This window comes from Neovison vison, chromosome 1 (genome assembly GCF_020171115.1).
Source record: "Neovison vison isolate M4711 chromosome 1, ASM_NN_V1, whole genome shotgun sequence".
In the NCBI taxonomy this organism is placed as follows: domain Eukaryota; kingdom Metazoa; phylum Chordata; class Mammalia; order Carnivora; family Mustelidae; genus Neogale; species Neogale vison.
This window is the reverse complement of record NC_058091.1, coordinates 185,214,678-185,239,349: the sequence shown is the minus strand read 5'-3', so window position 1 is coordinate 185,239,349 and position 24,672 is coordinate 185,214,678. Positions and strand designations below refer to the sequence as shown.

The 24,672-nt window shown below is 39.6% G+C and overlaps 1 protein-coding gene across 1 annotated transcript in view; it reads left to right on the top strand.

Moving 5' to 3' along the window:
* Nucleotides 1-24,672, top strand: part of MAN2A1 (mannosidase alpha class 2A member 1) — a 168,161-nt gene that overhangs the window by 6,812 nt on the left and 136,677 nt on the right. The window contains exons 2-3 of the mRNA XM_044264348.1: nt 18,261-18,518; nt 20,842-20,986. Of these exons, the coding sequence (XP_044120283.1) occupies nt 18,261-18,518; nt 20,842-20,986 (403 nt within the window). The remainder of the gene's footprint in view (nt 1-18,260; nt 18,519-20,841; nt 20,987-24,672) is intronic.

Here is a 24,672-nt window from a genome sequence, read left to right as displayed (position 1 = left end):
CCTTCTATCACCTGCAGGCTTCTCACTACAAGACTGCTGTGGGATGGAGGGTTCTGGGGCATGAACAGTGCAAAATTGATCCATAGTCTCAAGATCAAAAACCATAGCTTTCTTGTATTTGGGATTGGCTGTAATTCACAGATGGGCTGAATTCTGAGCCTAATCGGACAGCTTGGGTTAGGATTGTGGAGAGAGAGCCTATGTTCATCAGAATGGAAGGTGGCAGTCCTCTCTGGGACCCTGAAGGCTACTCAGCTTGGAGGCGGAGAACTACCAGGATGTCTGCAGGGGCACTGGACTGCTAGTCTTCAAAGAGTAATAAAATGCATTCTTGCTAATTTTGATACTTCTTCATGCTTCTTGAAGGTTATGTGCGACTTTCTTCTCTCCTTTTGGCACAGGCCACCACCCCCATTTATGTTCTCAGAGATTTCACTATCATCATTCAATTGCAGTACACTTAGTCCCAACAAAAATGAGTTTAATGAGTCTCATTGAGTAGTATTGCAATTTTTAAGCATTGTCTTTCCATTTTTAAATGTATGCATTTCAGCATTTTTCACATGCACGTGGATTTCTCACTGGCTTCATTTGCAGAAGGAAAAAGTCTCTTGCCTCTATGAGTCAAGAGAAACTGAATGTTTTTTCCAAGGGCAGAACAAGCCCCAGATGTAACCTAGTCCCACCAGTGAACCTTATTGTCCTGAATTAGGAGCCTTGAGAGCTGAGGAATTTGCCAGTGATTTTTTTTCTTTTAAATTCATGTTTTCTTCCAGGATTGATTGTGTTTTGTGATGGAAAAAGCTCTCCTCCTGCAGGGTGAGGCCTTACTTTGGGGCTGAAGACAGACTTCGCAGCAATTCACTCCTGTTCTTTCATATCACAAGTATGAAAAAATGTGGGGATTTGTGGGTCCTGACCTTTGTGGTGACATTTTTACCGGTGGAACATTAGAAGATGGAAGCCAGAGAATGTGAATTATTCTCAGAATTACTTTCTCCCTAAAAGAGTCCTGAATTTGCATTTTGAGAGTCTATGGAGCTAGTCATTCTCTTAATGATTAGCAGTACCCCTAGAAAAGTCATAATATAAAAAGTCAGATAGAGAATTTTAGAGTAGGGAAGGTCCTTCCAGATCAGATAATTTAGTCTTTGATTTTTCAGAGAAGGACACTGAGACACATAAAACAGTCTTCATCTATTTGCCCTGGGTCCCATAACCAGTCATCGCGTATCTGGGGTATGCATCCTGGCCTATAATTCAGTGCTTTCTGTTGTACTTTACTCAGCACATATTTGCGAATTACTTTGTGTTAGGTACTATGGAAATTATGATAGATGTACTAGATAATGTTTCTTGCTTTGCAAGAGCGTCTTAGTTATTTGAGGCGGTCATTTGTGAAACTGTCATTTGTGAAACAATTAGAGACAGCAAAGTGTTACTTAATTACTCATTAAAAGAGTTAGAACAGTGCCTGGCTCATAGTATGTGTTCAGGAAATGCTAGTTATTGCCAATGAACAGAGATTTATGGAGTAGCCATCATGTATCAGGAACTGTTGTAGGTTCTGGGCATATAAGAGCTAAGAATAAAATAAGAGTCCATGACCTTAATTCTTGGTATAAGGGCACAGGCCTTAAAGGAAATTCAATACTAAGTTTTGGTAAAGGCCTGGCTTAAGTTGACCAAAGGACCTGGAACCACAACTCGGCTTTTCTGATTGGGTAGGACTTTGTAAGGGGAAAGAACATCTCAGTGTGGAGTTATGAGCTTAAGGCTTGGGTCTTGAAGGAGCCTGGAATCATGAGAAGAGGTGAGGGGATTGGTTTGATTTGGAGTCGTTGGTGCTTGTAGTAAGTGGTTGGGAAGACATTGTAGGTAGTTTGGGATCAAATTGTGAATTGTCCCGCGAGCCAGTCTGAGAAGTTACATGAGTCAGATGATAGTGAGGCACTGAAAGTTATTGAGTATGTTAGGAAGCTGCTTGGGAAAAGCCGTGTTGGAGAATTAATTTCATAGAAAATTTTAGACCTGGAAGGGAGCTAAGAGTATTCAATCTAGATTATTCTGGTAGCAGTGTGTAGGAAGACTCAGAAGCAGGAAGGCAGCTGAGAATCTGTTTAAGGTAATACAGACATAAGGCACTAAATCCCTATACCAGTATCGAAATGGCTAGAAACAAGGGGAAGAGGAAAATGTGCAGACATTTTGTGAAAAAGAAGCATCAGGGCTTTCTCACAGATTTTTATAAAGGGTGTGTGGCTTGAATGAAACAATTTTTCCCACCTTTTTCCTTTGGGGCATTTGGAGAATGAGCTAATACCCCTTGCAGAAAGGGATAGTTTGGAAGATAACCTGGTTTGGGGAGCCAACCTCAGGTTCATGTATGATGAGGTGGATGTTAGTAGAATAACCAAGGGGGCTGCAGTACCTGAGTGAGAGGTGAGGGAAGGGAGATGCTGATCTTGTAGTCAGCAGCATAGAGTGCATGAGCTCACTCAGGACTGTGCTTTGTGAGAAGAGAGCAGACAGCCAAGGAACATTTCTTATAGCCAAAAGCTATGCTTCTCGTATTAAGATGATTGTGTAGCAGATGCTAATAAAAAGAAGCAGCTTGTATTCAAATTGTCTGAAACCAGCTCATTGATCAGCATACCTAAGAAAAGATAAGACCATCATAAAGAAAGATTTCAAAGAAGCATTTCAATAGGAAACTAAAAAAGACCCTTCTCATTTTTGGCCCAAATTATGGAGTGAAATAATTTTTTTCCCCTAGGTTATAAGAACAGAAAATAGATTACTCTGTGTGTGTGTGTGTGTGTGTGTGTGTGAGAGAGAGAGAGAGAGAGAGAGAGAGATGAAGAGAGATGGATTTATTAAAGATCAAAAGGCAACACTTGAAATAGGGGATTCATAGCTTAAGGTTGTTTTGAAGATCAGACAGATTTCCGAGTACCCCCAAACTACCTCTTGTTGATAGTAAAGAAGAGCCATTCCTTTTTCATTAGGGGCTGACCACACCCTCCTCCCCCCTCAAACTGAAGAGGTAAGAACTGTCTATGGCCCAAGGCCAACTTTTGAAAACTTGTAGGGCCCAATGACAAGAACACTTGAAATGCAGGATATTTCTTAAAACTTTAAGGGAAAAGACCTAACAAATAATTGTTTAAAATAAAGAAAAAAGACTTAAAAAGAACCTGAGAAATTTTGTATTCTTAACTTATCTTGATAGCTCATTGTATGATGCTTAGAAATCTGTTTTCATTATATTTTCACATATCCTACTGTTCCTTACTGTTACGTTTGTTGCTTCTGTGGTGCCCCACCTTGCCCTTGTAGATTGAATGGTTCAGATGGACTTTTAGGAAGTCTGTAGGAAGGCTTTGTAAAACTATAGAATATTTGCTGCTTGAAATGAGACGTTAGGAAATTCAGAATTTTTAATAATTCAGATGAGGCTTGCCTAGACACTTTTCTCATGTCTGTAGGGAACAGAATGGGCTTATTCAGAAAATGATTAGTATAAATAAGATTGGAGGCAGGCTGTTTATATATTTAAAACAACACTGTCTTCAGAGGGCTCCCCAAAACTTTTCTGTATGAAAAACTGTCTTACACATGTCAGTTGCATTTATTTTAACAGACTAACACTGTTCAGGTTGATTTGCTTTTTCCACTACCAACAGTTGTACTCTTTTTACATTAATGTATTTCTGAAAATTACTTGGGTAAACTTATGTAGATGGAACTTTTGTCATCAGATCCTAAAATACAATGTATGTCATTCATCTGTGCAGAATGAAATTAGGTGGCATAAATAGTACATAATAACAACCCTTGTGCCTAAAGGTAGGCATATCTTTAAAAATGTAAGACAGATTAACAACATAGATCAGCAGTCATTGACCAGATGACATAAGACAGCATGACCCTAGTTCTCTGGGAATTGTTGCCATCTGAAAGCATATCCTAAGAACATTCATGCATGTTCTTGGGTGGGATACACTGTTGACATAGGTGTTGACATATGTTGACATAGTTTTTGGCTATAAGAAATGTTCCTATGGGCGCCTGGGTGGCTCAGTGGGTTAAGCCGCTGCCTTCGGCTCAGGTCATGATCTCAGGGTCCTGGGATCGAGTCCCGCAACGGGCTCTCTGCTCAGCAGGGAGCCTGCTTCCTCCTCTCTCTCTCTGCCTGTCTCTCTGCCTACTTGTAATCTCTCTCTGTCAAATAAATAAATAAAAAATCTTTAAAAAAAAAAAGAAATATTCCTATGTATAAGTGCTATGTATAAGAATAGAAGTACATTAAAAATATGTTGTAGAAGTAAAATTAGTGTGGTTTTCAAAAAAATAACTGCCAAAAAAAAAAAAATGTAAAGAAAGGAAATGTTCCACAGAACAGTTCGGGAAGTGCTGAATTAAAGAATTTTATTAGTCAACACCTAATTTGCTTAGCACCACTTAATTGCAGTTATTAAATGTATTTGAAAGTTATAAAGCTGCACTGTATGAAAATATGTTATAATCGAAACATGTTGTACTTACAAGCCCTTGTTACAATAATCGTTTTAAAAAAGATAGCTGTTTTGCGGCATCTCACTTTATACACAGTAGTGTGGGATCTGAAATGTGGCCTTGGCTGGAGGTGGTTTCTGTACAACTGCATGGAGGTGGTGTGGGTGGGGGCCTTATGGTTCTAACCTCCATTTACATCTGGAAACCCTTGGGTGGAGACGGAGCTGCATCCTGGAGCCTGGACACAGCGCCAGCAACTGGAGTCCTGACCACATTTTGGAGGTCAGGCAAGACCTCCAAAAGGATGGAGGATGGGGCAAGAGGATGGGGTTCACAAAGGTGGGGGAAACTGAAGTGGCCTGTTGTTACTCTAGGTCAGGGCTGGGAGGCACAGTGATTCAGCGGCAATGTTTGAGTCCTGAGGGTCCCCTCCTGGGGCAAGGCATGGTGAGCCTGAAGTCCCAGCTCTTCCCTTCACTGTCACTTGGCACTCTTGTATACCTGCGCCCGAATAGGTTCTGCTAACGTCATACGTAGGCAGGTGTGAGATTGATGAGTAACGATTTGCCAAGGCAAAGCCCACCGCTCCTGTGTTTTGGCAAGGTGTTACATAATTAAGTGCTCTTTGTGCTCATATGGTGAGTACATTTATTTCTTTGAATGGGCCAGTGGAAGCACAAAGGCAATAATACCTTGGAAGAGATTCAGGCATGATAAGCTTCAGGTCTGGAAAACACCATTAAAAGGTCATTTGTCACTGTGGTTTGTGGCTTGTTAAAACTGTAGTATTACATACACGACTGTGGCCACAGCCTCAGGTCACACTCTTTCTGGCCTCAGCACCGCACATCTTAAGAGGTGGGGTGGTCATTCAGGGGTTTCTTGTCATTTTATGAAACCAGAATGCCTTCCTGTTAGGTGCCTGCAATCTGACTGAATATAAATAGCAGGATTCTTCTGTGTAGTTGAATAGCGGCTGACTGCCTTGGAGCTACTGCGGGAACGGTGACACCCCTGCTGGAAAAACAGACTCTCTTTTACCAAATCACTGTTTTTATATTTAGCTTTAATACTGTGGTTCTTAACCGGGGATGTGTGAGAATTGCCTGGTGAGCCTTTTGCAATTATTAAAGGCAGATCTGGGCACTCTCTATAGGTGATCCCCATTTGTCACCACTGCTTTAAATTCCTATTTGTACTGACCACTCAAATATAGATTCTTCTGACTCTGAGACTTCGTGTCTACCTCACGCCGCCATTGAGCTGTCTCATAGTTCCAGGACAGAACCTTTGCCCCTCCCTCTGCTCCTTTCCCGGGGCTCGCTCCTGATTAACCTAAAATACCACCCATCTTCTTCCCACTTGCCTCAGTAAAACAAACAAAAAACCAAAAAAACACAACAGCTATTTTTCTTCTTTTTCTGTACCTCCCTAGCTCATCTGTCTTGTCACAGCCTTTTGCTTTCCTCCACCACCTAGATCCAAGCCACCGCGGCATTGACTCCCTATTGCCCCACCATATTGTCCCATCATAGCTCCAGAGTAACCTTAAAACACTTTTTGCTCACTGACTCTAAAACGGTCCAAGATGAAGATGTTGTTGTTTCTTTCTTGGAAAAATATTTTTAACTATTTAGTCTTTGCCTACCTCCTTTGGTCAAAGATAGGTGTAGAGCCTCGTGAGACCAAAACATGCCCCTGAGAGATAGGCTGTAGAGTCACATGCACTCACCTCTCATTGCTCCATTGCAGGGGCTCTCAGCTGCGGAGGCTAACAGCTCTCCAACTCTCTGATGGGAATTTGGACGGACTTCCTCTAAGAGGACCAGCCAGGGGAAACTTTATTTATATAGGGTCAGCTCTTTACTGGCTATGTTAGTTTCCTATTGTTGCTGTCGCAAAGCACACGGAGTGTCTTAAAACAGAAAAACCTATGTCTTCCAGTTTTGAGGATTTGAAGTTTGAAATGGGTCTTACTGGACTGAACTCAAGATGTTGGCATGGCTGCCTCTCTTCCAGAGACTTCAGGGGAGAATCTGTTGCCTCATCTTTTCCATCTTCTAGAAGCTACCTACATTCCTTGGTTCCAGGCCTCCTCCAGCATGGCATCACTCTGACTTCCTTTTCCTTCTTTGTATCTCCTCTGCTTCTGATTCCCATCTCCCATTTTTCATAAGGACCCACATGATTACATTGGCCTGTCAATATTCTAGGACAGTCTCCATCTCAGAATCCTTAAGTTAACCACATCAGCAAAGTCCCTTTTGCCATGTAAAGTCACAGAGTCACAGGTTTCAGGGATTAGAGCCTGAACATCACTAGGATGGCTATCCTTCTGCCTATCACACCAGACACTCTTTAAACTCATTTGTATGTGCTCACTAATTGAACACTCATAACCACCCTGTAGGTGAGGTATTCCTCATTATCCTCATTTTACAGATGAGGAAACAGGCACAGGAAAGTTATATAGTTTTCCCAGAGATTCACTGGGGTAGTGGAGCTGTAATTCATAATTGGCGTGGCTTCATTTTTTATCTTATTTTATTTTCCAGCTTTATTGAGATATAATTGATGTAGAACACTGTATTACGTTTAAGTTGTACAATGTGTTGATTTGATACACTCATATTACAAAATGGTTATTACCATGGTGTTAGCTAATACCTCCATCATGTCACATAATTACCATTTCTTTGTTATGATGAGAACATTTAAGATTTACTCTCTTAGCAACTTTTAAGTATGTAATACAGTATTGACTATAATCATCATGCTGTACAGTGGATTCCCAGAACTGACTCATCTTACGATTGAAAGGGGTTTTTGTTTTTTTGTTTTTTTAAATAACTGTAAGTTTATACCCTTTTATCAACATCTCTCTGTTTCCCCTTCCACGCTCTACCATTCTACTGTGTTTCTTTGACTTCACCTCTTTTGGATTCCGCATATAAGTGATATCATACAGCATGTGTCTTTTTCTGTCTGACTTATTTCACTTAGTGTATCCTCAAGGTCCGTCTATGTTGTCATAAATGAAAGTTTTCTTTTTTATGGCTGAATAGTTTTCAAGTGTGTGTGTATACATATACTTTCATAGACTATCTCTTTCCATCCCTTCACTTTGAATTTATGTGTGTCCTTAAACCTGAAGTGAGTCTGTTATGGACAGCATACAGTTAGGTCTTGTTTGATTTTTGTTTTGTTTTGTTTTGTTTTTTTAATCCATCCAGCCACTCTTTGCCGTTTGGTTAGAGAATTCAGTCCATTTACATTTAAAGTAATTATTGATAGGTAGGAACTTATGTCATTTTATTGATTGTCTTTTTTGTAGTTCCCATGTTCCTTTCTTTCTCTTGCTGCCTTCCTTTGTGACTTGGTGATTTTCCATAGTGGTATGCTTTGATTATTTTCTCCTCATCTTGTGTGCATCTGCTATAGTTTTCTGCTTTGTGGTTACCATGACACTTACATAGACATTTTATAGATATAACATATATTTTATGGTAACAACTTTGATCACATATAAGAACTTTACCCTTTTATTATTTTACCCTCCCTTTTATGGTTTTGATGTCACAGCTCATCTTTTTCTGTTGTGTATCCATTAACAAATATTGTAGCTGTAGTTATTTTTAATACTCTTGTCCTTTAACCATTTTACTGTACAATTAAATGGCCGACACTCCACCATATTGAAGTATTATTTTGGGTTTGACTGTATGCTTAACTTTTACCAGTAGGTTTTATATTTTCATAGGCTTTCATGTTACTAACTAGTGTGTTTTATTTTAGCTTGAACTATTTTTTGCATTCCTTGTAAGGCAGGTGCTGTGGTGATGAATTCCACCTTAGCCTTTGTTTGGGGAAATCGGTACCTCTTTTTCATTTCTAAAGGTCAACTTTGTTAGATGGTATATTTTTGGTTGGCATTTCTCTTCTTTCAGTACTTTGAATGTATCATCTCACTATCTCCTGCCCTATAAAGTTTCTGCTAAGAAATCTACCAATAGTCTAATGGAGGTTCCTTTTTTCCCCTCTTACAGCTTTTAAGATTCTCTTTGACTTTTGACACTTTTATTATAATGTGTCTTGGAGAGGATCTCTTTAAGATGATTTGGTATGGTGACTTCTTGGTTCCATGAACCTGAATATCCATATCTCTTCATATTGGGGAAGTTCTCAGCCATTGTTTCTTTAATTAAGCTTTTCTGCCTCCTTCTTCTTTTCTGTCCTTGAATTCTAATAATTTGCAGATTGCTTATTAGTCTTTTGTTGGTATCTCAAAGATGATGTATGCTTTCTTCACTCTTTTTCATTCCTTTTTCATTTTTCTTCCTTTGATTGGATAATTTCAATTGATCTTTCTTAGAGCTCACTTACTCTTTCTTCTGCTTGGTCAAGTCTTAAAGCTTTTTGTTGACATCAGTTCAATCACTGTTTCCTTCAACTCCAAAATTTGTTTGGTTCTTATTTATGTTTTCCATCTCTTTGTTGAACTTCTCATTTTGTTCTTATGTTGTTTTCCTGATATTATTAAATTTTTATCTATATTCTCTTGTAACTCTGAACATCTTTAAGAACATTATTTTAAATTATTTGTTGGGAGATAGCTATATTTCCATTTTGGAAAGGTTTACTATATTCTTTTGGTAGTCACGTTTTCCTGAGTTTTAGTGATCCCTGTAACTTTGCACAGGTGTTTATGCTTTTGAAGAAGATGTCACCTCTTCCAGACTTTATGGACTGACTTTGGCAAGGGAAGCCTTTTAGCTGTGTGGGAGAGGGGACATTAGAGCATGCTAGTGAACCCAGATCTAGCACCTGTGACTCCAGCTCTAGTGGTATAGGGCACCAAGTTCAGGGGCACGTGGTAACATCCCTTTTGAGGTGGCATGATGTCTCTTTGGCTCAGATTGCTTGGGTCCACAGCTTTAACAGCTGCGTGATCATTGCCAAATGCTCCAGGGTGTCAGCGGTGGCTGCAAGGGCTGCTTGTGTCCTCACTGGCACCTCCAGACCCAGTGATGGGCTAGGGAAGATTTAGCAGTGGTGGCCAAAGTTGGTTGTGTGCACCTGCTGAGCTGTAGAGAATTGTGCAGTGGCAGAGGCTTGTTGCACACATGCATGTAGTGGTGGGATCCAAAGCAGGCAGCAAAGCTGGCGCCAACACTGAGGGCCCTGGTAGTTGCAGGGGCCCAGGTGGTTGATGGGTACTACCATGACTGCTCAGTCTCACCACAGGCACACAGCAGTGGAATCTGGCAGTGGAAGTCAAGCTAGGGATGGGCTGTGCACAGCTGGAGTGTCTGATCCCAGGAGAGGATGATGGTGCAGACTAGTGACCAAAGACAGGACATCATCCATGTTCACAAGTAGCTGTGGAGGCTCTGGCTATCAACTTGCTCTCCCATTGTTGCAGTCTCCTCCTGAATGTGTGCAGGCAGTGGAGGCTGGTGACAAGTGTCAGATTGGCAACATGTATGTGCATAGCTGGAGGGGTTAACTCCATGGCAGTGGGGATCAGCCATGTGGGTCTGGGCTGGAGTCTTGCACTTTAGCAGCCACAGAGGCCCTAGTTGGCTGCTGGTGTGGTTCCTAGGTTCCAGAGGAGCTTGGTGGGGAGAGAGCAGGAGGGCGACAGGTGGGTGGCATTAGCAAATGCCAATACAAGGGTTGTGGAAACGGTAAAATCTGCAGGGATTCCATGGCAGCTGTGCTGGCTTTGGTTCCTTCGGTGGTGAAAGCTGGGTTTATCTGTAGAGCAGGTCACTATGAACCATTCTTGTTCATGCTATGTGGCTACTATTGGTAGCCCCTGCTTTTCTTCCTTGTTCCTAGTTGTCTCTCTGTGTCTCTTTGAGTGGTTGGTGCTCCCAGTGGCTGGGGGACCTGTTTGACCCTGCTCTTCTTTCTTAGCAAGAGGAACTCTTTCTGGGGGGAGCTACCTCTTGACTTTGAGCATTGCTGCCTGGGGGATAGGATGATGCAGGCAAAATGAAGCAGTCTTTTTTTTTTTTTTTTTCCCTGTGTGGTTATTTTCAGATTTTTTGTTCCATTTTGTTTTAAAGTTTTATAAGTAGACTCCAGAGCTGCTCCACAGCTGTTTTTGTTCATAGATAGCTGCTTCATTGTTGATCTTTGTGGGAGGATGGAGGCTGGGGTCTCCCATGCTGCCATTTTGATGACATTACTCTTGGCTTAACTTTAGAGTCTGTTCTTATCACAGTTGTTGTGCCCTGAAAAGTTGTACCATTCAAAGTGATTTTAGGGGCTCTGGGGTAGCTCAGTTGGTTAAGTGTCTGCCTTCAGCCCAGGTCATGATCCTGGGGTCCTGGGATAGAACCCCACATCAGGCTCCCTGCTCAGTGGGGAGTCTGCTTCTCCATCTTCCTCTGCCCTTCCCCCTGCTTCTGTTCTCTCTCTCTCTCTCAAATAGGTAAATAAAATCTTAAAAAAAAAAAATAAAACCAAAAAACAAAGTGATTTTAGAAAGCCATAGTTTTGTTCCAACAACAGCAGAAGTAATGTCGTCTTGAATGCGGGTTTGGTAGCAGGCTCTGTGCTAAGTTCTTTGCAGCCATTCCAAGCAATAGGTGTTAGCACTGCATTTTGCTTATAAAGGAAACTGAGGTCCAGGAAAGTTAAGTTACTTCCCCAAGGTCACAGTGTTACTAAGTGCCAAACTGAAGATTAGAACCCACATTGTCTGACCCAGAGCTCTTGTGCTTAACCGTTCAGCTAAACTGCCTTTATCTTTATCTGGTAAAAGGATTTATTAAAACTAAAGATAATCATTATTTGCAGTTACTAAAAATAAAAATGTGGTGAGGTATAATATCCTAAAGCGTGAAATAGAGGAATCTGGTACAAGGATAATTAGGAGAATTAATATCCAGTAAGCAGATTATCAAAGGGTGCAGGTTTGTGATTTATGTCACCCTCTAGGGTAATTTAGGGGTGATTTGCCAAATGGCTTATCTAAAGTATTTCGCTGACATGCATGAGGTTGGAGGTGTAGGTCCCAAACCTGGCTGATCACCAGAGTCACCTGTGGAGCATAAACATTGCAGTTTCTGGGACCCTTCCCAAAGGATCTGGGGTGGATCCCTGGGATTTGTAATTCTTTTTTAAGATTTATTTATTGGAGAGAGAGAGAGCGAGCGAGCGAGCGCACATGCACACATGCAGGGAAAGGAGCAGAGGGAAAGAATCTTCAAGCAGACGCCCCTGCTGAGCATGGAGCTCTACTGTGGCCCAGCCCCATCTCACAACCCTGAGATAATGACCTGAGCCGAAACCAAGAATCTGATGCTTACCCTAATGGGCCACCTAGGGGCCCCTGGGATCTGTAGTTTTGAGCAGCCTTTCAGATGCTTCTGATGGTTGGTTACTCTTAGAGCCTTTTACCCATTCACATCGGTACACTGTGGGCACATTTTAGGACAGAATCCATGTCCAAAAAGATATTGATGTGATGGAATGATTTACTGAATCTTACAAAGTCTGACAAGCGGGAAGAGAAAGCATGAATGACAGGTGGTATGGAGCTGGAGTTTCAGACATACATACACACACATATGTATTGCAGTAAAATTTTGTTTCTTTCGAATCCCACCATTGGTGATTATATTATAAATAATATTTTCTCTATCATTCTCTTAACTAGAAACTTGATTTCATTGAGTGAAGATCTTTTACCACTACTGTGGTAGGAAGAATTCTTTCTTTTGGTTCTTTTACCAAACCCTCTTCATCCCCCGCATTAGTTGAAATTAGAGCCCAGTGAGCTATAATCACTGATAGTAGTGAACGTTGAAACTTTTGGTTGGACTGTAGAGTCCATAATCTTTGCCTGCCCTCAAAGAGGAGCCACATAGTCTACCCTACTCACAAGGTCATGATTGTCAATCTGTGGCCAAACATAGCTCAATTTCTATATCATTTCCCTCTCAGTCAGTGAAGATCACCCTATAATTTAGGACTTTCTTTCTCATTCTTATCTACTTTTTGGGTCACAGTGAAGATTTTTGTGAATTTTCCTTCTTAAAAAAATCGTTAGACTGTTTTATTTTTATTCATATTATTTTTGGTATAAGCTGTGTGCCAAAAAATGGCATTTAATACTGCCTTGTCTTAGGAAAAAAATGTTACTTTTTTTTTCTTTCTTCACCCTGCTATAAATATTTGTAATTCTTTTGTGCATCAGGCATTGTGCTAGGCATCAGGGTACAGTGATGAATAAAACAGCTGTGGTGACTGTTCTCAATTTAGAGATTTACTTAGTGATGAAAATGGGGGAACAATACATGAATAAATAGGTAAAAAATGAAATAAGGTCGGGGAAGAAGCAGGAAATAGAGAAAAACACAAGAAGGCCTATTTTAAATAGGACGGCTGGGGAAGCCTGTGCTGAGGGAACATTTCAGGTGAGATTTGAAGGACTGTATAAAGGGAGAATGTGTATGGAAGTCCAGAGATGGGTTGAGGAGGACCTGGCTGACAACTGAGCTGAGATCAGGGTGAAGCTACATTGAGGGAAGGATAGATAGATGCAGGTGTTTACTGATTGTAGTAGAAGTGCAGTTAGAAACTACCACTGGATTGTTAGAAGGGTAACGCAGCTGCTCAGGGCATGGTTGAAGGATATAAGCCTAGCACTGGGGAATTAGTTAAGAGGCTGCTGTGTACTAGGCAGGAGAGGTTGCTGGAGGCTTGGATTAGTGTGGTTGCAGCTGAGAGGGAGAGACAGAGAATGATTCCACAAGTATTTTAGAGGTAGTAAGGAAAGAGCTTGCAGATAAGTTAGATGTATGAACAGGGTGAGGAAGGAGGAAGAATCCGTTATTCCACCAAGATTTTGGGAGTGACCGACTAGATGGGGATTAATGCTACTCCCTGAACATTTGAGGATTGTAGAAGGCATTTTTGGGGAGCGTATCTTTTGGACACAAGTTTGAAACCCAAGTCGACGAGTGGAATAGTTGTTTGGCTCGATGGGTTTGTTTTTCAGAAAAGAGGCTTCAGCTGGAGATAGAAATAGAGATGAGACATCAGTACAAAAAAATGGAATTAGAATCATGGAGTTGATGAGATAACTTAAGACGTATAGAGAAGGCAGAGAGCTCAGGTGTTAACCTTGAGGCAGGCACTCTGTCATTTAGATGCTAGGGGGAGAAGGAGACTGATAAACAGGAGGCAGGAGGAACCCCAAGAGCATGCTGGTCTGCGAGTTAGTGAAGAAAATGTTGCTAGGAGGAAGAAATGGTCTAGTGTGCTGATGCTCCTTGAGATGATGCGTAAGGGGAGGGGAGTGTATGCTTATCATGACTAACAACATGGAAGCCTTTGGGGACTTTGCAGGGGCAGTTTTGGTAGAGCAGTGGGCAGATGCTGATTGGACTGGGCAGTTGAGGGAATAGGAGTTTAGAAGGAAGGGGAGGGGTGATTAGTAGACTCTTCATACTCTATGTATGTCTATGAAGGCATTGGGCCCCAGGAAGGGAATCGTGGGGCTAAGGAAAACACTGGAGTTTGATTTGATGTTTTGGATAGGATATCATGTTAAGTTGAACCATAGGAACTCGGTAAATTTTACTATGTTTGGCTTAAGAGAATGGCAGATTTCATATCGTTTGACCTGAGGTTACATGTTCCACAATTGAGAATGAGTTACATTTTTAAAAAGGGAGTTTGATGAAGCAGTGTTGAGAGAGTTTTAACCAAAAGAATACCAGCCTTTGAGCTATTGAGAGAGTTGGGTTTGGAGCTCACCAGTCAAGTGTTGGCCTTTGAAGTGGGGAAGGGGAAGGCACACATCACATTTTTTTTCCACTGTAACAGGAAGGAAGATGCTGATGTGCAGATTCGGCCAAGCTTGAGTGATCACGGTGATGCCAATTCCGGCAGCTAGTGCTTACCTGGGGCAAATAATTATGTAATAAGCTTTCAGATTTAGCTGTAGGTGTACATTGATTGATTTTGCTCATAGGACTGAGTGGGTACTGATCCTGTTTTGCCTTGTACGAAGCTCTAAATTTTCTCTTATCAGTCATTCGGATTAGTGATTTTTTTTTGCTCAATTTTTCTCTTTCATCAAAAGCGAAGTAAATCAAATATCATGACCTTCTTCTCCACTCCTCAGCAGTGCAACATCATGGCCTCCCTATAGAACTGATTAGCAAATCAAAGAGTAAAACGGTTTTCTCACAAGTGATTTTCTTACCCTACAGAAAATTTTCTTTTTCAGTATTACTATCAGTATTCCTTGACTTGTCAGTGTAATTGAAACATTATCTATGATTTCTGTTCCTTTAATGCAGACTACAAGCACATCCTTTTAAGGCCATACTACTCTTCTCTGTTGTATATACAAAATTTGCTTATGAGGTGCGTGTGTTTCAAGAATTTCAGCCATTTGGGGGGAGACTTTGTGGCACCACATAATATAGTTTATAAAAAATGATTTTCATTAGCTTATTCTGCTGACATATCCCCAGGCCACAATTTTCTCCACGGTCTTACTAATTTGGTACAGAATTCCAGGTACTGATCATTAATTGTATCTTTAAAGCTACAATGAGATAAAAATTTGTCTTTGGTGCCTGCAGGATTATTTTTCATGAAACATCTATCTCCTGTAATGTTTATTTTGAGTAATACTCTCTTCCATGGGTTATGGGGCTAGGGCCATCGTAAGAATATTCCCAGATGGAGCCCTCTTCTTTCTCAGTGTGTGCTTATTGAACTACCTGTAGGCAGCTTTGCTGTATGTATGGCTCCAAAATTATCATTTCCTGAAAGTACAGAAAGGTCTGGAGAAGTGCAGGCACCCCTATATTAATTTATACACTGCTAGTTTATTGGAGGATGAAACATGTAGTATTTAAAAGCTCTAGGGTGCTGATATTTTAGACTAAGTTTTATTGTGCGGAGGAGGGTAGCTTTACTAGAGGCAGGACAAGTCATCATGTTCTAATTCTGCTTGGAATCAGAGGAACTTGATTTACTGTTGTTACCTGCTGTGGTAGAAATTGCAAACATCGCTTGTATCTTCAGGATTGGAAATATTCAACAGAACACATCAGGTTTCAAAAAGCTGTAGTCTCCGTGTTTTGAAAATGAGCGAAGAAAAGCTTTTCCCCTTATTTCAGATGCACGTCTGGTTAGGAAAATCTGTATGGACTCTCACGTATTTTGAGCTTCTTTGGGTGAGCTTTGGGTTATGCCAAGGGGATTGCCTTTGGCCTTTCTGCTGAGAAGCGCTCAACCAGCATCGATGTCTGCTGATAAAGAAGGGTTTGTACTATGATAGTGCTCACTAGCTTTGCTGACCCGAAGTCTCCATGGTTCACCCAGCTTCTCTTTGAGCCCTGAACTGGTGTTGCACTGATCCATCCTGTTTCCTTTGCTTTGCCATTTTTAGTCATGAACTGATACATTTTCTCCCTCTTGCTTTTCACTAGAGGAAATGGGGCTTATCTTACAGGATGAGTTCTGTGTTAAAACCTTGCACTTCTGGCTTCTATATAATAGGCTGCTGAACAGGCTTCAGAGTTCTACCTCTTGGAGACATAGCATGCTACCCCAGAGGAGACAGTTGGCTTATAGGACTACAGTTTTGACATATAGAGCTATTTCTGTCACATGTCTCTAAGTAGGGTAGGGGAGCATCTTTCAGGCATGTGAAGGCTGTCTTAATGTTTCTTGTTTCAGGATTTGGATATTTGTCCCCAGTGTCATCTTTTCTTCCACCTCCCTCCTTCCCACAAAGATAATGTGCTGCTGACTTGCTTCTAATTTTGGATATTTCTTTTCTCATTCCAAAATATTTTCTCTAGTCCCTTCAGACTTCTGTCAGTTTCACACACTTTGCTCCAGTGGCCTTCCGTTGGTAGACACCAGTCTGCTGACTTGTCCCCTCCCCTTGTTGAACTGGCCTCTAACCTGGAAGTAGAATCATTTTTTCTCCTGGCTTCCCTATCACAAAGTTAGCAGCTGTTCATAACAGGCTGAAGAAGAATATAAATACCCGTAACCAGTTTTTACCATCTTGATTATGGTCTTTCATATTTTTTTCAAAAAGGATGGTATCAAATTATAATTATTTTGTGCATGCTTTTTAAACGTTTTCTCCACTGTACCTCCTGAAATACCTTCCCATATATTTCTGTTTCTAAGGAATTTATATTTCTAAATTTTTGTGACTGAAAGCATTTCCATGATATAGATGTACCATTTGACCAGTTCTTTACCTTTGGACATTTAAATGTTTTCTCTTTTCCCTTTCTCTTTCTTACTGTCCTCCTGTTATTTCCTTCTTCCTTTTTTCTGACTTCCTGTTCTTTACTGGTGATAGAACTTTGGTTTTTGGGTGTCCAGAGTTATTTGCTCACTGTGTGTGTTGTTATTTTATTAAACCCCAGTGTGGACTTTTTGGGTAGGCTGTTTCTAGTGACAGTGTCACTTTTCTTTGTTCAGGTACAGACCCATATCTTATGTATATCTGTCTTCCCAGCATGTGGCATTATGCCTGGTACAGTGGGTATTCACTAAAGATTTATTGTGGAGTTCCAGAAATATAAAGGCCATGGGACAAATATTTAAGTATCTACCATATATTTAAGGCCCAAGATATAGGCGTGTAGAAGACAAAGATTGTCCTTGCTCTCATAAGCTGAAATATTATTCTCTACAACAAGGTTTATGTTATAAAGACAACAAACCTCTTAATGAAATGTGAGGATCAATGAAAAAACCTTAAATTCAGGGTGCTGGGTGGCTCAGTTGGCTAAGTGTCTGCCTTCGGCCCATGTTGTGATCCCAGGGTCCTGGGATCAAGACCCACATCAGGGCCCCTGCTCAGTGGGAAGCCTGCTTCTCCCTCTGCCCCTCCTCCTCCACTTGTGCTCTGTCTCTCATTTTTTTCTCTCAAATAAATAAAATATATATTTTTAAAGATTTTATTTATTTATTTGACAGACAGAGATCACAAGTAGGCAGAGAGGCAGGCAGAGAGAGAGGAGGAAGTGAGCAGAGAGCCTGATGCGGGGCTCGATCCCAGGACCCTGGGATCATGACCTGAGCCGAAGGCAGAGGCTTTAACCCACTGAGCTACCCAGGTGCCCCTCAAATAAATAAAATCTTTAAAAAAGAAAAATAAAAACAATAAAAAACCTTAAGTCACACAATGTGGAAAAGCAGTCTACATGACCTCTAGCGTGGTTACTTTTCATGCATGTGGCTAATTTGAGTTGATTAATTCATCTTCCTGTAGATTATATTTCTTATTTAGGATTGTCCGCTAGGGTTACTACAATGGAATGATTTTTTTCGGGTTCATACTTTTTGACCCTTTCAAGTAACAGTATCAGTTAACTGAAATTTAAAATTTCATACCTGAACATAATATGTTGTACTTAGCTATTATAGAGAACTCAACAGTCTTTTAGGACTGTGTTTGGGGCAATAGGAAATAAATCCCCAAATATTTTTGGTCTCTCTGTTGCACATTTTAAAACACGATTAAACAAAGATTGCAACCATGGAGATTTTCTGCTGTAAATTGGTGTTTCAACACAGCCAGCTGTTCATGCTTTTTGTGATCCCACTTACAAAAGTGGAAAGTAAAGGGTGAGTGGCTGCCCTCTTGGGCAGGCACATAATTTAAAAAAAAAAATGTGTGTGCCTCAGCAGAGCTATATTAGAGTTTCATATAGCTGTCTTTTTCTTTTTTATTGTAGGGCCAGCTCTCAATGTTGCAAGAAAAAATAGACCATTTGGAGCGTTTGCTAGCTGAGAATAATGAGATCATCTCAAATATTAGAGACTCGGTCATCAATTTGAGTGAGTCTGTGGAGGATGGTCCAAAAAGTTCACAAGGCAATTTCAGCCAAGGTGCTGGCTCACCTCTTCTGCCATCAAAACAATTGTCCCTTGTAGTGGACCCCGAAGACTGTTCATTCTCTTTGCAGAGTGGAAGTCAGAATTCAGATGTGCAGGTAATGTATGCATTTGTTCATTATCACTGGGTTTTTCTTGCTTTTATTTCTTTTTTGATCTGGTGTCTGTTTTAACTTAGTAAGTTACTTAAACTCTCTGGATTCCGGTTTCTGTTTTTGTAAAGTAAATTGATTAATCACATGGTCATTAAAGTTCTTTTTAGTGATAAAATTCTATAATTCTGTGCTTTCCACAGTTTTTTTTATTATTTTATACTTTATGATTATGGCCTTTTTGTATGCTTCTTAGGTCTTATGTGATCTAGTAGATGAAGACCTTTAGAGGTTTAAATTTGGCTAAAGAGATTCTCTTATCTTCCTATAAAGAATATAGGAAAAGCTCTATTCTTACTATATATCTGTTACACATTATAGGTTTCACACAGTGTAGGGTTAGATATCTTCTGGTGAATATCTTCTTTGTGAGAGAGGGAAGGGAAATATTCTAGAGCTGTGCTGTTCAGTGTGAAAGTTATTATCCACATGTGGCTGCTGAGCACTTGAAATGTGGCTAGTTTGAATTGAGATGTGCTCTAATATTAAAGACTTACTGTGAAAACAAATGCAAGATTCTTTGTTTCATTTTATATATATGTGGAGATAATATTATCAATATATTGGTTTAAGTAAATTTGCCTTAAAATAATTTCACTTATTTCATTTTACTAGGAAATTTAAAATTAAGGATTTTGGCTTGAATTCTGTTTCTCTTGGATAGCACCTTTCTAGACAGTAGAGGAGTTGTAATCTAGGATAAAAAAGGACTTCTGCTTTTCTTAAATTTAAGGTCAAATGTGCTCTGTTCTGCCAGTTAGCACAGAGCTGTGTTTAACTTGTACCTTAGACCTGCAGCTGGAATTGGGTGACAGGTCCATAAGGAGCAAATATGTTACAGTTGGACAACATGGGTTGGCTCTGGCCTCTCTTCAGAGTAGATGTTTCCACTAACTTCTGGGGACAGAGAACGTGATAGGATCTTGAAGTCATGGCTCACAGGCCAACAGCTGGGACAGAGTTGGCCAGGCCTCATGCTTATAATCTTATCAACTAGTGTGTGACCAGGTTCACACACTATCAGGATTCTGTGTTGTGAAGGTATGTCTGTTTTTGTGAGTCTTGGCCTTGTATAGATTTTAAATAAGTACCTTTTAAAGGAAAACAACAAAAAAGGAGGGGGCTATTAAATCTGGGCTGGACAGAAACAACTGTGCTGCTGAACAACCCCAGAATGTGGGCAGAGCAAGGCAGTGTGGGACAGGGCAAGCTGCAGGGCTAGGAAAAGAAGGAATAACAGAGACTGCTAACACATCCTCCTTTCCAGCTGGTTCCCAAAGAGTTATTGACTGTTCCTTGGGAGCATTTTATTTTATTTATTAAATAAATTCATACATTGTGAAGTGAGATGTTGTTGCCTTAAAATTCTTTGTATTCATTTCTTACATAATGGCTTGGTATCTTTAAATTTTTTTGTAGCCTGCTTAAATATTTTATAATATATAATAATTTTACATAATTTAAATTTTATCAAAGACATTTGCGTTCTTTGTCCCATTTAGTATTATAGAGGGGATGAAAAATATAAGTTTTTAGGTTTCTTTTTTTTCCTGAAATATTTTTTCCTTTGTATCCAAATAGGTTATTACCTAGGACTATTACATTGGAAATGTAGGCAACATTTGAACATTTAACAATTTCCATTTTCACATGATTATGCCTCATTGACTCAGTTGTAGTTTTATTTTTAGAATGAAGACAGTAAATAATATTTGCTAAGAGAAGGAATAGCTGTAGATGCATTTCCATTCAGATACAGATTTTAAAATATATGTGATTAATTGTAAAAAAAGGACAACTCGAAATAAAAAAAAATAATTATCAATATTGTGTGTGAAAATCCTGAAATATTTGGACATAATTGCATTTCATGAGAAATTTTTTCTTTGCTAAAATAAAAAAAGAGATTTTTTTTTCTTTGCTGTTTAGTTCCTATCAATTTCTATGAGATTGTATTAGAAGTCAAGCAGGGCAAGAAGTAATTGAATGAACTTATTTTTCATAAGAAGCAGATGGGGGAGGGGCTTATTTATCAGAATAATTAAGTAACAGTAACATTTTAAGAATTTGAATGGTAATTAAATGTTTTCTGCCTTAAACTCTTCAGTTAATGTACTCAGAAATAACTTTATCTGGTAAAATACATACAGGGTACAACACTGAAGAGCTCTGAGCAAATATTTTCCAACATTAAGTTCAAATTAAAAATGGTAATGTATGGTTAAACTTACTCTTTTTTTCCCCTTTATTTTGTCTTTTGTATTTTTAGATGTTGGATGTTTACAGTCTAATTCCTTTTGACAATCCAGATGGTGGAGTTTGGAAACAAGGATTTGACATTAGCTATTTATTTAATGAATGGGACTCTAAGCCCCTTCAAGTCTTTGTGGTGCCTCATTCCCATAATGACCCAGGTAAAATTTGCACTTCAAAAAAACTACAGGTTATTAAGCCGCTGTACACACAGAGTATTTAAATGAGAATCTGGTAGATCCAATTTCTCAAATGTTTGAGACATTATTCGTTGACTTATTACAGTAACATTTCTTTTATATGTCATTGTATTTTGAATTTTTATTTTTATCAATTTTTGTGCCATTCCTGGATAGTGCTTATACAGTGTAAAATGGTAATAAGCACAAGAAGATATTTGTTCTGGTAATGAAAAGTTGCACTCACTTAAAGTGCTGATGTTCATCATAGTTACGTCTTATAAAATACTGCATGGGAGAATTACTTCAGGTTCATAAACTCTGCACTAAAAAATGCAGAATTCTCTTGGGAATGTTTGAATCTTTAAAATGGAAAAACAGTGTGAAGTGGTTAAGAGTTTTGGTCAGGTGAACCTGAGTGTGGAGTCCCAAGCCCATGGTGTGAGACAACTTTAGGCAAGTTACTGAATATAAAAGTAAGTATTTTTTCCCCAGTAGAATCAGGATAAAGTACCTACTTCATTGGATGAGATGTAGAAGCATGACACATGGCTCCAGGAACTGCTGTCATTATCATTTTTGTTATTATTTCATATGACAGCTTTTGTTATTTATTGGGGCAGGAGACTTTTTCCACCAACGTAAGGGAAAATCGCTAATATTACAATGGGAAACATGATTCAGTGTAAAGATCTGTTAGTGTGAGTACACTGGCACCAAGTAAATACATCATGAATTTGGTTGCCGGACTTTTGGGGGCATATACTTTGAAAGACTGTTTTTGAGGACTGACTTAACGCTTCTGTTTGTTATTTTTCTCAATTTCTCCATTTCTTCATTACTCATCTAGTATCATCTACTCACCATTATTCATCTAGTACTTTGAAGGCTTTTTCTTTACTCCCAACATTCATTTATCCCTGACTTATATCCCTTCCCATTGGTTTATTGGCATATGTTCCTTTTTGTTTCTAAGACAGTAGAACTTGTTACTTTAGGTCTGGACCCATGATTTGGTAAAGTTGTATGTGTATGTTTGTGCATACACGTGTGTGCTGCTTTTGAATGTGAAAGGTACTTGGAGACAGTTTGGATGCTGAAATGTTTGAATTTCCATAAAACTTCAGTATATAGCATGCATGGAGGTATAAAATATGTGCAATCAGTATTTTTCTGGAATTTGTAGTGAGCACATGTCATACTTCTGACTTTGGTTTCTCTGTCCTTGGACTTAATATCTTTATCTTTTCTTAGAAATGCCTATCAGTCTTATTAACCATTCCTCTTAAATGTTTTGTGTCATATTCTTCCTTAGTGTTAGCCATTCCCTTCAAATCCAAACTCCAATGGCTGGGCATCATGGAAAGACTGCAGGGATCTAGAACCAGGCAGAAAGAGGCAGGCATCCTCCTGGCTTTGCTGTATACTGGCCCCAAGTCCTTTGGGCATGATTGAGTGTCTGTCAAATGTAGATCGTATGGGTAGAATAGTATCTTCAAGGGATAGTTAGTTATCAAGTACATACAAATGGTGATCACATGTGGTTCAAATTCCTTTTTCTATTTACTTGTATGCCAGATTGAAGAGTATATCTGCATTTAGGGTATGTGTACTAAAAAATAGATCTTTGTTTATATCTAGACTTACAGTGAGGTGAGGTGCTCACACATCACACATGGGATCTTTTGCCTGTAGAACTACAGATGATTTTCTCTGTAAATCTCATTCACTCTGAAATACCCCTTATTGAGTGTAATAATGGAAGAGCCCCTCTAGTATTTAAACTGTTCTCTCCTTTCTTCTCTGCCGGCTATACACAGTTTAGTTCTTGTCACTTAATTAGGTGTGTGATGGGATTCCACTATATCCAGTTTCTTATAAATACACTTGGCAGTATGTCTTGCAGGTTCTCGTGTGAACCCATTTCTCCTCCCTCTGAGATTTTCTAAAGACTTTTATTATCTCCTCCCTTTTATGCCATCCTTAATTTCCACCAATTTCATTTTTTGTAATTCTATAACACGCACATTAAACTATAGTAATAAAAATTTGTAGTTTACCAGGCAATGTGCCAAATGTTTTATGAACATGGAATGCTCACCATAACCCTTGAAGGTGAGTGCCATTATTCATGACTAAGACGTCACCAGCTCGTCAAGCTTCCGGGGCCAGTAAGTGGCACCAAGGAATTCCTCGTTAGTTTCCCTGGATCTCCCACCTGAGTACACTTGAAAGACAGAGAACATGTGCCTCCCTTCATTGCCTACACCACATTTGGCATATAATAATCGCTAAATATGGACAAGGCCTTCTCGACCTATCTCTGTGCCCCTCTGAAGCTACTTGAACTTCATACACTTTGCCCCGTTTGCACAGTCTAAGATCGTCAACACTTAGAGCATTTCTGCTTTGTCTCCTCACTCGAGTGTAAGCTCAGTGAGGGCTGAGACTTTGTCTTATAACCAGCACGTCGCTAACGCCCAGAAGAGTAACCAGCACATGGTACTGACTTACTCGGTTAAATAAGCTAATGAACCAGGGAATGTGGCTCTGCAGTCTAAGATGAAACATTGGACCTTGACATACACTTTTCTTTAGTTTCCTTCCCTCCATCTCTTTTTCCTGTTGTCCTATTTCTCTTCCTTAAAAAAATATATTTAAAATGTTCTTTGGAATTTTAAATACAAACAGCAGATGATATGAAGCTCTTCAAGGGCAGGGATTGCCTGTGCCTTTGAGATTTTGTGTCTTGGCATTCCAGCAGTAGTTCGTGTGTTGTTCCCTGGGGAGACTGTCCAGTCAGTGGTCCTCACTGCTATTGGTGACTCTGTCCGTTGGTATCTTAGCAACCACAGTTGAGTCTTTTTGTCTTAGTAAAAGATGTTAATGACCCTTACCCTCAGGCCCTCCACCACTTGAGGGAAAAATAATGGCCAGACACAGACCTTTTAAAGCGAAAGATTTCTGCTATTAAGCGAAGTGCTAGAGAACAGAACCCGCTGGCTTTTCTTCATAATTTTCATTGCTCCTTCACAAAAGTAGAGTTGAGGTAAACTAAATTATTCTGTGAAGAACTAAATGAATGATTCGACTCATGAAGAAACCCCTCTTTCAGTGGAAGAAAAGAGATAAGTGTGTGCACAAACATTCCGAGTCAAAATGTGACTTCGTAATGGGAAATCTTCGTATAATACTCCTAAATGAATGTGCAGTTAGGCGGTTTACTTTCTAAATGAGATTTAGAGAGATTTGTTTGCATTTGCTGCAGCAACAGTTTAAAACAAACTTTAGCTCTGTGGCTTGTTTCGTCGATGGAGTTTTGTCTGTCGGGGATAGGAGTGTTTGAGATAGACTTTTAAAAGACTCCTCTATTGCGTTCCCTAACTTTAAGATTATATTACTGTGTTTTTATATATGTTAGTATTTTTCTTTTTGGATGAAGTTCTGATATCTCACAAGACAGATAAATTTCAAATTATGTTTGTATTTTAATTCCTGATCATGCCTTTTTCCAGTCCATGAGGACATGTAACAATTGTCATATAGTATTTTATGTGGCTTACATGAGTTAAAACAAAATTGGAAAGGAATTGTTAAGTAAATGCTGATAACTTTGTACTGTTACGCTTTTGAAAAGTTTTGAATCATAGACCATGAAATTAAATGTT